The 14,702-nt window shown below is 43.1% G+C and overlaps 1 protein-coding gene across 4 annotated transcripts in view; it reads right to left on the reverse strand.

Moving 5' to 3' along the window:
• The window catches only part of RPTOR (regulatory associated protein of MTOR complex 1), a 174,221-nt gene that overhangs the window by 64,301 nt on the left and 95,218 nt on the right, over positions 1-14,702 (reverse strand). For all 4 annotated transcript variants that reach the window (XM_080375032.1, XM_080375031.1, XM_080375034.1 and 1 more), the window contains 3 exons: positions 7,931-8,006; positions 4,103-4,204; positions 287-370 (listed from right to left, as the gene is read on the reverse strand). In XM_080375032.1, the coding sequence (XP_080231158.1) occupies positions 287-370; positions 4,103-4,204; positions 7,931-8,006 (262 nt within the window). The remainder of the gene's footprint in view (positions 1-286; positions 371-4,102; positions 4,205-7,930; positions 8,007-14,702) is intronic.

Consider the following 14,702-nt stretch of genomic DNA (forward strand, 5'->3'; position numbering starts at 1 on the left):
TATTTCCTCCTGTTTTGTCCCTTACAATATTTTACACTAAACTATTCCCAAGGAACTCTCTGTTGTAATGCAAACGAACAGCTATTCGGCCATTTTGATTAATACAAACCACTTTTCTTTTAGGGATGCTTGCTCCATTTCACACACATGAACACACAAAACACTGGTCGTTTGTCAAATCTGCGGAGTATCTTCCACACCTTCCTTCCATAAATCATCATTTGTATTTATTGCCTGTACTGAGATAAATTCAACTTTCACAAGACAATACGCAACATCCACGCACCAAGCTAACTGCCCAGGGACCCAGGTCCAAAAATCTTCCCAGCAAATCAAGTGCTCGCAGCCGATGTACCTGGCTCAGCAGCACCTGCGGGAGAGAGGTAACGGTTATTGCTAAAAAGAACAAAGATCTTTGTGATTGCAGAGCAAAGGTTAAACGCACCTCAGGATCGTTGCATCGCTTTAAACAAACTATTGGTCTAAACAAAAAAGCTGGAAGACAAACCCTGGCTGCTGTAAACATTCCCCCCACTGAACAGTGTCAGCAATGAGTTAGTGCCCCTCCTGGTAACGCTCTTCAGGAAGTTTCTGCAGACACATAGAATCACAGAATGGTCTGGGTTGGAAGGGACCTTAAAGATCACCTAGTCCAACCCCCTGCCATGGGCAGGGACCCCTCCCGCCAGCCCAGGCTGCTCCAAGCCCCGTCCAACATGGCCTTGAACCTGCCAGGGATGGGGCACCCACAGCTGCTCTGGGCACGCACTTACAACTGTTTTTGAAGGAAAACAGTTATACTCAGTCTCCACATCACTGCTCCGCTGCATCCTGTTCTGCTGAAAACCCCAGTGGTTCCTATGCAGTATAGCTCTGCTAGATGGAAGCAGCCCCTATGGATTTCAAATACTCTCATTGCCCCAGCTGCCCTTTCTCCAGGAAAGCAGGAACACGGCTGTGGCTGCAGGAAGGATTCAGAGGTGAGCAAAACGCCCAGGCTCCCATTACTCAAAACTGCTCAGAAGCAGAAAAAGAGGCTTTGCTTTCCTTGGCAAATCGATATAAGAGACTTAAGAGGGAAGCAAAAGGTCACATTAGTCGTTAATAAAAATCTCATTAAAACAGAGTCTGACAACGATAATGAGGTGGTAGTTTACTGGCTTATACCTACCCTGGTGTGAAATATTAACAGGCAGACTTTCAGTTCTTAATCTCCTTAACAGATGTAAGATATTGGAATGCAATGTTTAATCCTCAGTTTAAATTGAGTAACATCCCTCAAGCATAGGTCTCAGGGAAAGAGACTCGTTGATTTAGCTCCCTATTCCATCCTTTTCTCAGTGTTTTTCCGCACTGCATATTCAAATTAAATTATTTTTCATGTTTAATACTGAAGAATAACTGAATTACTTGGCTCATGTCTCATACTACAGATGACTTATATTAGATACTGAGGTTGTGCAGAAAAAGTCCAGAAGACAACAACAGGAGGATGCATTAGCTGCTCCAATCATTTCACCTCTGAGTATCAGGGCTCAGATCTCAGGACAGGTCATCCTGCCCCAGTTGGCACCAGCCTATGCCATAAATTTACTACAGAACCTGGCACGATTAACAATGTGCTTTAAAGATGCCCATCACAGGAATAACAGGGGCAGCTGTTTGAGATTAAAGCAGTAACAGAAACCAGGGCAAGGTGGAGGCTGGGCCAGGGCTGCAACAACAGACAGGAACATGTGAGGAACAGGGTGCTTGCATGGACAATGGGAGGTGTACAGATTGGACAGCGCTGCTGTTATCTGACCTCAGAAAAAACCTTAAGTAAATCCACAAATTCTGTCATAGCCAGGGAAATTGTAATTGAAAAGGATTTCCAGGTGAAGATACAAACCCACATCTCAACACTGCTAGCATCCCACAAGGACCTTTAACCAAATCAAATTGTGTCTTACTTTAAAAGCTTGGTTTCATTATTTTCAGAAACCAAAAATGCCATCACTCTCTCTCAGGTTTTCATATTCCACTTCCCTAATTGATTTGCACAATAACCTGAAGCAAAAAATGACACAAATTCTAGAGACTTGGATGAGGATATCGGGAGTCTATGCACAATTTATGAACTTTTAATGAAATTATGAAATTGCTACACTGTGCCACTATATGCACACAGCACTGCAAAAACATCCCTCTCTGACATTTGTCTATCATTATTCTGAAACAAAAGACAGAGAAGCTAATTATGTCCACGCACGCAAATTAGAGATTAACCAGGATACAAGAAGGTAATTTAGAAGTTACAGTCTACATTTTAGCAGGAATCTCCTAACACATGCAGGATGGAAGGAGGGGACCACAGCAGTGGTCTCCCATGGCCTTCTGTGGAGTAAGTGTGACTCTTGTCTACAGGCACTGGAGGTGGCACGGCAGGAGGTACCTCCACAAGGATCGAGCATCTGCTGCTCAGGCTCGTGCAAGCTGTGTGTATGCTGACTTCTCTCTTCTCTGCACCAGGAAGCCACCCATGTCCAATATACCCCATGCACAGCAAGAATTCGAAATGGAAAGCAACTTCTTGAAGACAATTACAAAGCCATTTACAAAGGACCATTTCCCTGTCCTTGACAAATCCAAGCTTTGCATGGCTGGCATCGTGGCCCTGGCACTCAAATACTTTCCTTCCCCAGGGACACATCTAAAATGGGAAAACAGAATCAGCGTTTGTTAGGCTACAGCAGTGCAGTCTAAGCAATCCCAAGGGGACAAAGCAAAAAGACACTCAAAAGGGGTCTGAAACACACTTCTTTGCCTCTCGTAATCAGTTGGTCTCCGATTCAAAGTATCTCAAATCTGTTAACAAGCAATCTTACTCCACTACACAATTAATATGCTTTAATTACAAGAATTATTACGTTGTCCTAGCTCATTTTTGCTCCAGGAAGGAAAGCAGGTTCCTTCGCCAGGTGACCTCTCAGTTCCACTGCAAGGTTAAGCTACCTGCAGAGCCCTCTGGTGCCAAATAATTCACTGGAAAGCAGCAAAGTTGGTTCTAGAGTAGAAGCCTGCCTTCTCCTATTGCAGTGACAGAGATAAACAGTACACCTGCTTATCCAACCGATGTCCCAAGGCTTGGGAGGCTCAGGGAAATTACGATTTGGTCTTACACAGATCGACGGTGCCGTCAGTCACAAAACAAGCTGGTAGCTAACAGGGAAGGTGAGTCTTCTCACATTTAGTGAATGAAATCACATATCCTTATACAAGTGACTGGAACTATGTTCTTTTAAACAGAAAGACTTTAAATTTTGCTGCCTGGTAGAGAAGAGACCCCAGCTACCTTGATGAGGGTTTATATTTCTGCCAACACAAACTCCTGGGGAGGAGAGGGCAGAAGCAGATCACAACTGCAATATGTGCCTTGCCATAAAACATTACTTGAAATGAAGTGTTATGTTTCTCCTAGATTTACTTCTCCTTTATACATACATATGAACTTTGTCTAGTCTGAGCAAATGCCTACCAGAACTCTACATTCCTTCCAGGCATGGTGTTCAGAGACTTGTTTCTACATTCTTGCAGCAAAATTTCAGCATCGCATTAAAGGGAACACTTTCCAGGCAGTACCAGACAGACAAAGAAGCCATTTCCAAACTATTTACACTGCAGTAACTTCCACTTTCTGAAAACAGAGAGAAGATAAAAGTCTCTGCCTGACAGAGCTGGCATATAAAAGGAGATACTACAGCAGAAAACAACAAAGATGTGCTATTCTGTGAAAAAGTCTTGCTACTTCAGAGCAGAAGAGGAGGCAGCAGAGCCTGATACTGTTGAAGCTGCAAATGGACTACAGTGGGAAGTTTTGCTCAACGGAGAGTGAAGGTATGGGAGAAGAAAAGCACTTTGTCTTCATCTGCACAGGTCTAGTAAACATGCAATCAGCTCTAATTAATCCCGAAGGAGCCCACGTAATTTATGTACCCAAACGCCACCTGGTTGACAGCACAGCACTCTGCGGGCAGGGAGAGGCGTGCACAGACACCCAGTGTCTGCTGCGGCCGGCCGAGCTCCTGGCAGCCTCGGCCGTGCTTAGCCCCTGGCTGCTCACCTGCAGAACAATGGGAAGCTGCTCCGGGGGGTTGCGGTTCTCCACACCCATGGTCAGCCACACCTGGAAAGCTGTCAGCTGCTCTGCAAAGAAGGGACTGTGCTGTTGGAGCAAGAACAGGAATGCAAGTTCGGTTAAAAAAAAGCACCAAATAGTAGTTTTGGCACCTATGGACTCACACAGTTTATTGTTTCCAGAACCTATACTTTTTAATTGACACACATTTGTCTGAGTCTTTTTAAATGTATAAAAATGTTCCAAAGACTGACCAGATACAATTCTCTTTAAATATGCTGGCATTCTCCAATATAAGCATTTGGAAAAAAGAAGGAAAGAGTAGAGAAACAGGAAAAGATATCACAAAAGGTCTTAGGCAAATCTGGTAGATCTTTTTCACATGAGCAGCAGATAAATCCACTGCTGTTCTATCTGCTCTGCAGGGATAGTTTCACTCCTGTAGCAGCACACACAGTGCTACCTCTGCACAGTCCACTGAGAATACAATCCAACAACAATGAAAAATATGTCCATCCACATCTCAGTCTTCCCTGGCTGCCATAAACCTCTCCTACAAACAGGTGGCAATTCAGATGTGCGCTGGTTTGGGCTGTAAGAAGGCTGCCCCTCCTATTTATCAGGTTCTTAATTCAAGCCTTTTACTTAGTGATCCATCACTTCTGACACCCGTAACACAGTAAAAGGGCTTCATATAGGTAAACAAAAATTAGAAGATTTACGTAAGATATTGAATCCACCCATTTAATTAGCGGCATCCTGGTAGTGCAGGTAAATGAGCACAAAAATAACGTGCAGAGTGCTACAGTATTTAATAGACCTCACACTAGTGTCCTACTAAAGATACGAGGCATAGGCTAACTCCCATCAGCTAACACCCATCAGTTGTGCTAGTAGTACTGAGGACACTAAAATCACGTGTTATTTTACAAAATGCACCTGAATGGCATCCAGTAAATACAGAGGATGCTAGCTCCTAGGATCTCTAGGCATAAAGGAATCTGGTTTAGGGGACAGCAAAGAGAAAATACCACGTACTTTGAAAAACATACGACGTAACTATGGTCTTAGATTCTAACAAGATGTGATTGTCTGGGGGTGCACCACACCGGCTGATGACATCCAAAGTGTCCTTGGTGAGATGTGACATCCCACAGTACATACTAAGTCCCCGGAGCCTGCCCAAGTGTGCAGAGAACTCGTCTCCCGACACCAGTGGGGGCTGCCCCACCATCTGCAGCGTATGCCCCCAGCGCTCTGCTCCGCGGCGCAGGCTGGGGCAGCCCCTGGGCACAGCAGCGCAGGAGAAGCGCTCCTTTTGCCATCGATCACACCAAGCATGGTATGAGAAAGTACTGACCAAAGCACACAGCAGCTTCCAGTTTGAATTTTACAGGGAAACAGCAGTCAAGGGAGAAGGAGGTAGGGAAGGGGTGGGAGGAAGGAGAGCAAACCCACCCAAACCCACCAGAAGCACAGCTGCTCCCCTGCCATCCCCTGCACGAGCACTGCGAGCCTGCAGGCCCTTCTCCATCAGGTTTATCCTATTTTCCAGGTCTGACCAGGAAAGAACACCTACGGAACAAGCAGAAGTCAGACACTGGTGGTTTATAAAGTGCTGCTGAAACAAAACAGCCCTGAAGAGATGATCCATTGCTTTACCCAGGGCTAGGCTGGACCTGCAACGGCAGCAGCCAGCACGGCCCTGAAGGACTGGCAGCAGGTAACCCTGTGACTCACCCGGGCATCAGCCCAGACACCAGTGGCTGCTCCTGCCAGCCTAGTTCTGGAACAGGCTGCCTGGGCTCCGCAACGCCCCTTCCCCCCACGCCGGACTGAGCAGCAATTCCTCCCAGGATTACTGCTGGCCAGCAGCAGCTAACCTTCTCTGATATACAGCACTGCTCGCTGGGCATAAATCTAGAGGTTTGAGGGAAAAACGCTGATTAGAACACAAGGAATAGATCAGAGATGTGCAACTGTCTGCCTGCTCCAACCGTTTGTCACGGCACAGAGCTAAGCCTCTTCTACTCCCCCAACCTAACAGCCAAGTCTCCTGCTCCTGTAGGTGTCTCACAGAGACATCACCAGGTTAATATAGAATCACAGAGAGGTTGGGGTTGGAGGGGACCTTAAAGATCACCTAGTCCCGAGCCCCCTGCCACAGGCAGAGACACCTCCCACACGACTGGGCTGCTCCAAGCCCTGTCCAACCTGGCTTTAAGCATTTCCAGGTACTGGGAGGTGCTATAAGGTCGCTCCAGAACCTCCTCTTCCCCAGGCTGAACAACTCCGCCTCTCTCAGCCTGTCTCCATAGAAGAGATGCTCCAGCCCTCTGAGCATCTTCACCTCCTCCGGACTTGCTCCAGCAGGTCCATGTTCTTATGTTGGGAGCCCCAGAGCCGAACACAGTACTGCAGGGGGGGTCTCACGAGAGCGGAGTAGAGGTCTGTCCCCTCTTCACAAAGCAGGCACAAACCTACATGCTATTAATCATGCTGGATTTTAAGTGCAAGCGTAAGGAACAGCTCAGAAGAGAACTTGAGCCTGCCTTTAAATCTAGTGGCCAGGCTAGCTTGGAAACTCACAGCATTCAGGCTCCCAGCTGTGACTACACATCGATAGCTCTACCCACCTCAAGTTCTACCCAAACTATGCAAGAAATTACACTTGTCAGGCTTGAAAACCTGCTTGTAAATTGTTTCCACCTTATCTTGAATCAACTGCCAGTTGAGAATGACCACTCTTACTTGCTGATCTCATTTAATCCTTCACAAATATGCCTCCTCTCATCCCCCAAATACACAGAAATTTGCTAAATTTCAACTCCCTTGACACTGAATGCCCAGATGAGGTCTAAGACTAATCAAAAAGCACCCACTGACATTGTTAGAGACCTGAAATAAAAATGAACATGATCTAGGAGAGGAAAAATTATATTTGCTTAAATTTTAATATACAGCACATACAGAGAGGAAAGAAAGGGGTGGGAGGATAAAAGCCTTCAGGCATCTTTATCAACCTCTAGCCTCACAGAAGTCTACAGTTCTCTCCTCCCGTACTTGGCTCTTTGGAGACTGCCTGCAATCACAGCCAGAAAACCTTTTGAAAGCTTGGAAACATAAATAAAATGCAGGAATGCTACTGTAAAATTAGAGAGAACACCACAGTGGAACAGGTACCCAAGACTGTACAGTAATTATTGAAGGCTCCGCTCACAAAATATCAAGGAATATAAAGAAAAATGCATTCTGATTAGAGGAATTTAAGCCAAATATAATATTAAAAAAATATTTTTTTTGCTCTCTGAGATTAAATAAAGTAGGAAAAAACCCCCAGTGACTCATATTAATGATACTATGCTTAAGAAAACTCTTTAGACATATCCTCAACCTCTATTTTATGTTTATTTGAAAATTATCTTTTCATAGAGTTATTTTCACATTGAAAGTTATTCATTTCAGAACTAATGCTGGTATGCTGGGATTTATTTTTTTGTGTGTGATAATACTGTTAGTCAGGACTGAGCGCTCTGAACTTTTGAGTCAGGTCTCAGACATCACTGCTACTGGTAGGAGTTTCCCCCTCACCAACAGCACGGGCTGAATCAGACATCTCGTACAACAGTAAAGAACTTAAAGTTGATTTTCCAGTTATCCCTATAAGTGAGGCGAGTAGACTTTTACAATGTTCCAGTAAACCCTTAAACTGCAACAATTCCGGACTCAACAAGCAAAAGCGATGAGCTAAACTGAGGTTCCAAACAATGGTTAAACTGGGCACACAACAGCTCAAGATACTATCCAACTTACCCTAAAGGCAGTTCCTTCCTCTATAATTGTAGGTAACTGGGAAAGGCAAATATCAACTGCAAGGTCCCACGCTTGCCTAGAGAAAAAGGCGAAAGAAAGAGGAAAGAAAAGTCATTACAAAGTTATCTGTAAGCGTATCAAGGTCAATTTAAGTTCTAATCATATAAGTATGTGGACACAGCAGCATTGTCCATCTGGCTTAGAAACACTTAATATTCCCTTTCTTTAAAAGGCAAGCATAATATATGAAAACTATGCAGAAAAACAGTGAGAAGGTCTAGTCCAGCACCCTATCAGGCTGACCAATAAAATGTGAGCGAGGTAAAAAATCCCCAGCTGAAGTTCACAGAAACTGCTCCTCCCCCTAACACAGAAAGAAGCCAGAGTGAACTGAAGTCTTGTTATATACCTGTGCTCACGCAAAAACTAGTAATTTTTTTTTTTTTTTAAACTAGAAAAATGAACTCAATCCTGGGTTGCCTCCAATCCATAATCCTTCAACACACACCTCTACATGCAACTGAACCCTCGCTCACTCTGTATTCAAGTCCATCAGAACAGCTCGGGAAGATGATCCTGCTGAGAAGCCCTCCAACTCACAGTTCATGGATACACCTGCCCCAATACACTCACTCTCCTCTTCCTCATCCTCGAGAGAGCTACTTTTCTCAGGGACATGTGCAGTGACACAGTAACTCAGTCTCCATTAATCTAACCGTGAGCTGGGTTTTGTGTGGCAACCTTGTTCAGAAAGATCAGTTCTATGTGACTCACCCTTAAGGATGGAGTGAGGTACACTAAACTAGAAGAGAAAGTATTTAAAGATTTCAGTTTTTACGCTTATATACTATACTATTTAATGGCTAAAGCATTGTGACTTACAATATTTTAGTGTAACAGCTATAACGGGACATAAGTTACATACAGTGGCCAAGGAACCTCTTGTAGCTGATCCAGTGCAAACAAAACGTGCAAACAGTCTGCTTCAAAACGCTCACAAAGTAAAAAGAGACCAAACTAAAATAAAATGCATTTGGTTCCAAAGTTCCTAAAACACCTCTAAAAAAGTGAAACAGTTACTTTTCACCCCAGAAACTATTAGCCCTCTCTATCCACAGGCGTTCCATGCACTTTACATTTTAACATATGAATTTATGCACTCCGAAAGGCTAGTGAGTTAAACCACCACCCACTGTGTTTCTTACACAAAAGAAACTAATTTACTCTCCAGACACATTTGCTCTTCCATGGCTTGTGGCCATCATGTGTAAACATCAATAGGCTAAGCAATTTTTCTTCTCCTAGGAACATTTGCAGACACGAGGCCATAGGTGATAATCAATACAGTTTATTTTAGTTACCTGCTCTAATAAGTTCTTAAATCACCCTGTTTTGAGTCAAACAAAGCCTTCCATTAGAACAAGTGCTGAGCAAAATCTATCCCATTTGCCTAACTGGGAGCTGTCTCAACTGAAAACAATCTCTCCAATTAGATGAAAAAATAAACTATAAGGCTCTTGCATTTTTTCTATGGATTCAAGAAATGCAGCTTGTTTTAGTCGCCCAGACCTCATCCCCCTGCTTTACAGCATTCACCTTCCACTTGACAATATGCTGCCAATATAATTAAGAGGTAATCAAGAGATAATCAAAGCACAGGGAACAAACACTTCCCACATGCTCAATAAAGACCCATGCTAGAGACAAAGTGTTTACACAAAGCTGATGAGAGGTATTTATTCCTGGTTGAGGCAGAAGCAAAGTCAAGTTAGTGCAAATGTAAAGATAATTTTACATCAAGCAAAGAAGGAATATTCCTGACTTTCAGGTTTCTTGGAGGAATGGGCAATACCACTTAAAGCTATTTTCAAACATTAGAAAGTGTCAATACATAGTGCTTTTGAGAGAAGTTTTACTATGCGGGAGAAAAAATGGTTTAGAGATCAGAGACAACTTAGTCTTATATTGGCTGCCTATAAAAAGGATTCTGCATGGGGCATTACACTGCAGAAGCACGGAGCTAAGACGCTGAGCTTCTCAAAGTAATTTTAGGTAAGAAGCACTAACATTACCATAAAAATGTCCAAGGCAGCCCTGCAAGGTCGAATCTCAAAGGTGCTAAATGTCAGCAGAAAGAACAAAAAAAATTAAAGAGTTTTTAGTAGATTAAAGCAGAAAGAACAAAAAATTAAATAGTTTTCAGTAGATTAAAACAAAAATCTCTTTTTATGCTTCTAAAAACAGGCCATTAAAAATCAGTGTAGCCACACAGCCAATGTTACTCAACCTTTCAAAGGAGTAACCACCAACATAAAATTTTAACATTACCACTCATCACAACCTAGAGAGCTGCTGATTAACATCAACTATGTAAGATATTCTAACAAATTCAAATACTCCAAACGATTCCCCTGCCTCTCCAAACTAGCCCAACACACTGCTGCTGCTCGCTCTCTGCAGGAAACTGAAAACCTCCCACCCAAGAAGACACGTGAGCAAACAGCAATTTTGCCCGAGGTAAAACTTCACTATTTCCAACTACTAGAACAGCTACACGCTACTTGCAAGACTTCAGGCTGCACATGAACTGCCACTTAGCTAACTCACTGCGTTGGCACAACAGACGACGACATTAAACAGGCATTACAGTAATTAAAAGATTCAAAACAAGCCACAAATGAATGGTAAAGGACTAATGCCACGGAGCAAGTGAAGAAAAACAGATGGGGGAAAATACTTGTTACAGTCATGGTGAAAATAATGGCTGTCGGTGGTAGGGTGGAGGAGCAGTGATTGACTGTTTTAATATGCCAAAGAGAACTAGAAAGGTGGGCAAACTGTGTATATGCTCACTGAACTAATATTACGCTTCAGCACACAAACAAGAGATAAATTAGGGAGCAGCAGGGGAACAAGGATGAGTGGCGTTGCATCCTAGAAGTGATTTATGAAAGCCAACCCAAGAGATCACTACTTCTCTTCCTTCTTTGTGGAGACTGCTGTTTGCAAAGGGCTTTGGAAGATTTGTGTCACTACATTAGTTATAAAAAGAGCTTGATAATACCCCAGCACTGTTCTTTCATCCCTCCTTACCATATTCTTCCAATAACACCAGATCCCCCCGCTGCAGCAAGACGACACTATGATGTATCTGCTGGGCGATAACCTACTGAAATATTGCACTGTTCCAACTTCATTATGCTACTACAGAATGTGTTGATTTTTTTTCTACTATGCTGTCCTAAACGCTCTACATATACAGCAAATTGATAGAGCACTTGCATAAGAGAGGACACCTTCTCTTTGTACACCTCAGTTAAGTTAGAAGCTATTATACACCTAATATAGACATTCCTGTTGCCTCCCCCCAAAGGGCAATAACAACAAGCAATCCCATGCAGCGAGTGACTTGATGCAGTCCAAAGGATTTCCACCATACCCCACCTACCACAGGATGGCTGTTTGTAGGTGGTCTAAACCCAGCATGTCTGAGGCAGTAACTAGGGAGAACCTGGAAAGAGGCACTACAGGAGGTGAAGCTCAAGCTGCCCACCAGCCCTCAAACCACAAGTTCAGAAATTTTTTATATGCAATCAAAAACCCAGCATGGCTATACTCACCCTTGTGCCTGTTCCGAGACCTGGCAACTTTTGTAGCATCACATCTCAAAAAAGGCAAAAACCTTTTACAGTGCTCCATGCCATGCAATAATCTCATTAAAGAAAAAGGTCAGAATAACAGACTATCAGCTATGTTAGGATGGGGCACTCCTTAGGTTCAGCTACAGAGAAAACAGTCTCATGTATTTCCCATATATATTTCAGAAGAAATATATATTAAATGCTCTCCTCAATTGGAAGATTGACTCAGTCAAAAAACAGGCAAGAAAGTGCTTTTGTTTATCCAAAACAAGCAAAGCAATGCAGCATGCCAACAGAAACAGTCTGCAACGAAAACAAGCCAACAATGCCTGCCTCTCCCTCTGCACTGATCAATCAGTCCAACAGGGTACTCAACAGACAAGATGCAAGCCATCATCCTGCAAAAGGATACTGCATTTCAGAACACATGAAAATTAAAAGTGAAAAGGCATTGCTCCTCCATAATTCTACAGTAAAAATTAAACAGGGAAAGAGCTCCCCTGAATTGTGTCATTAACTCTCTTCTCCCACAACAGAAATACTCGTATTTGTCTTTATATTTCAGTTTCAATTTTTCTTAGCTCTTCAGGACAAAGTCCCTATTCATAGCCCCTCCTAGACTCCATTTATCTCCCCCCCTCGGTCCAACACCCGCTTTCATTACAGTAGGACTATTTAAACTTTTAATAATTTAACATGAAATCATCCAGCTGCCTTTGTTTTCCAGAGGTGCTCAAAGTTTGAACTTTTAAGCAAAGAACAGAAGGCCGAGAATTCCAGCTTCACTCAAGGACCGTTTTATTGTGTGAATCCACGAAACGCTGGGCAGTCGCACTGTGCTCCTTGAACAGCACAAACGGAACAGGTTAGAGACACGCCTCAGCCCTTCCTCATCCACACGTCCTGTGGTGTTAGCTGGCGGGTCAGGAAGGCAGATTTTCTTATGCTCAGATTTTCTGGGCTGAGTCAAACTCTAATGCTTTTAATTTTCACGTCACATATTTTATAATGTATTACTGATGTCTTTGAACATTATCTCTTCCGGGAATAGTTTGTATTACATCACACCACAAACAGTACTAGTGCAAATGAGTATTTCTTACTGGGACAGCCATGCTGAGGAGCAACTAAAGAGGAGATGAAGCCATCTGCAGTCTTGGGGCTCAGGCACCAGGGCACCTGCTTGTTTTGAATTGTACTTCTGGAACTGTTAAATATTTCAGGCTTTATCAAGTATGGTGGGCAAGATTTTCCATGTTTGGTTTTTTCTGCGACTGTAACATACCCTGTTTGATTGAATTTTCAGATTCCAGCCTGAATTCACCTGCTCCACAGTTGACACTGTGAACTCCATAAGCCTGCTTTAGGGGAGACAGCTGGGAAGCTGCTCAGACACAGCTATTTTAAAAAAATATTTATTGCTATGAATATTTGTTAAAACTATGAAATCCTTCTTTCTTCTGCCAGTGCATTCCCCTCCTCTAGCCACAACTTAAAGCACAAGCTTTGCTATTTTCAGCCTACATTTCTCTCCATTAAACTATCTATAGCCCATTAATGGGTCTTGGAGAAGTTAAGACTAACAGATAGACACACGCACATACAAAAAAGAATCTGGTTAAATCAACAGTGTAATCTGAATTAATCTAATCCTTCAAATATCAAACAGTTCCAAATACCCTTTCAAACACTACTAAGAAACTAAGTCTTTTTGTGTAGCTCAATGAGACTCATTTCTTTGAAAAATCAGCGAGCCGACCTGCATCCATTTCTGCAACACTCCCACAGTGTTCAAAGGCTCCAGCTCCTCTCTTACCTGTAATTGGGTTGCATATTATGGTTTTCTTTTCAGCTAGAATTTCAGCCTTATTTTATTTGCAGTACATTATGACTTACTTTCAACTAGAATTTCACGGTCTGTGTATACACTATTGCAATAATTTCTATTATAGACAAATCATAGCTCTTCCAAAGCATAATTAAGGTACTTCATTTTTAATATATGACCTATGTTAGGAAATATTTCCAAACGCGTTATTAGGTCTTTTCAAAGGCCGTGAATATAACTTGCTGGCAACAGCAGTAATGTATAAGCCATAATCCATCACAACAGAGATCAAGATGCTGACAGAGCATCAGGCCTCCTATTCCTACTGCACAATAGACTGAACGACTCTCAAAGTTGAATAGCACAGCCAGTCAATCAATACATATTAATACTTTTATTATAGTAGCATCTGCAGCAGCCAAACCTACAGTGTGAGGCACCACACAAATACAAGCAGCCCGTGCCCAGAAGGGTTTACGTGTAGGCAGGTAAAACTGAGAAAGGCAATAAAAGAAAGACACGAAGGAATGAAGTAACAAGTCAAAGCATACCAGCCAGGGCAAGGTCACAGAGATCAGCTCTCCTGATTCCTAAATATCGTGCCCTTCTTGTTGAAATAAAGACTTGACAGCTTGTGGGTCAAATTTTCCCTAAAAAAAGAAGTTTTCACTTTTCCCCAATTCTTCAGGTAAAAAGGATAATTAACAGAAGAGGTTAACAGTGGTCTCCCAAACGAACCGACTAGAACAACTTAATAGGTCTGAAATTTAAAAAATTGTTTTCAAAAGGGCTAAACCAAAAGCAGCAGAAGCAAGCTCAGTGCTTCTATTACAACCGCACCAGATGTGCAAATCACGAGACATCTGAGTGTGACTTAGGGAAAGTTATCGAACAAGCAGGGACAAAGGTAAGCAAAAAAGATAAAGAGCAAATGGATCAGATTTGATGTCCGAAAAGGGGCAGTTGTAATTATTCATGAGGTTAACTGATGCTTAAGTCAAGCATAAGGACATGCTGCAGCGCCAGCCCACCCCTCCGGCACACCACCGCCTCGCTCGGCTCTTGCACAGCTTCCCCCAGGACCCAGCTGAGCTCCCTCGTCCTGCTGCAGGCAGCAAAGTGGGAGGCAGCAACATCGTGCTCTGACCTCAGGAGCCCATCTGCATCCATGAGGCAGGAGCTGTTTCTGCTTTTTCCCCTCTCTACTGACTGCAAGATGTTCCCAGTAAGAGTTGCAAGGCTGGCGCAGAGCACCACGAGCACAAATTCACAGCTCTGCTGTGATGAGAAGGGAGATGAGGGC

The sequence above is a fragment of the Falco punctatus genome (genome assembly GCF_963210335.1).
Source record: "Falco punctatus genome assembly, chromosome: 1".
NCBI lineage: Eukaryota > Metazoa > Chordata > Aves > Falconiformes > Falconidae > Falco > Falco punctatus.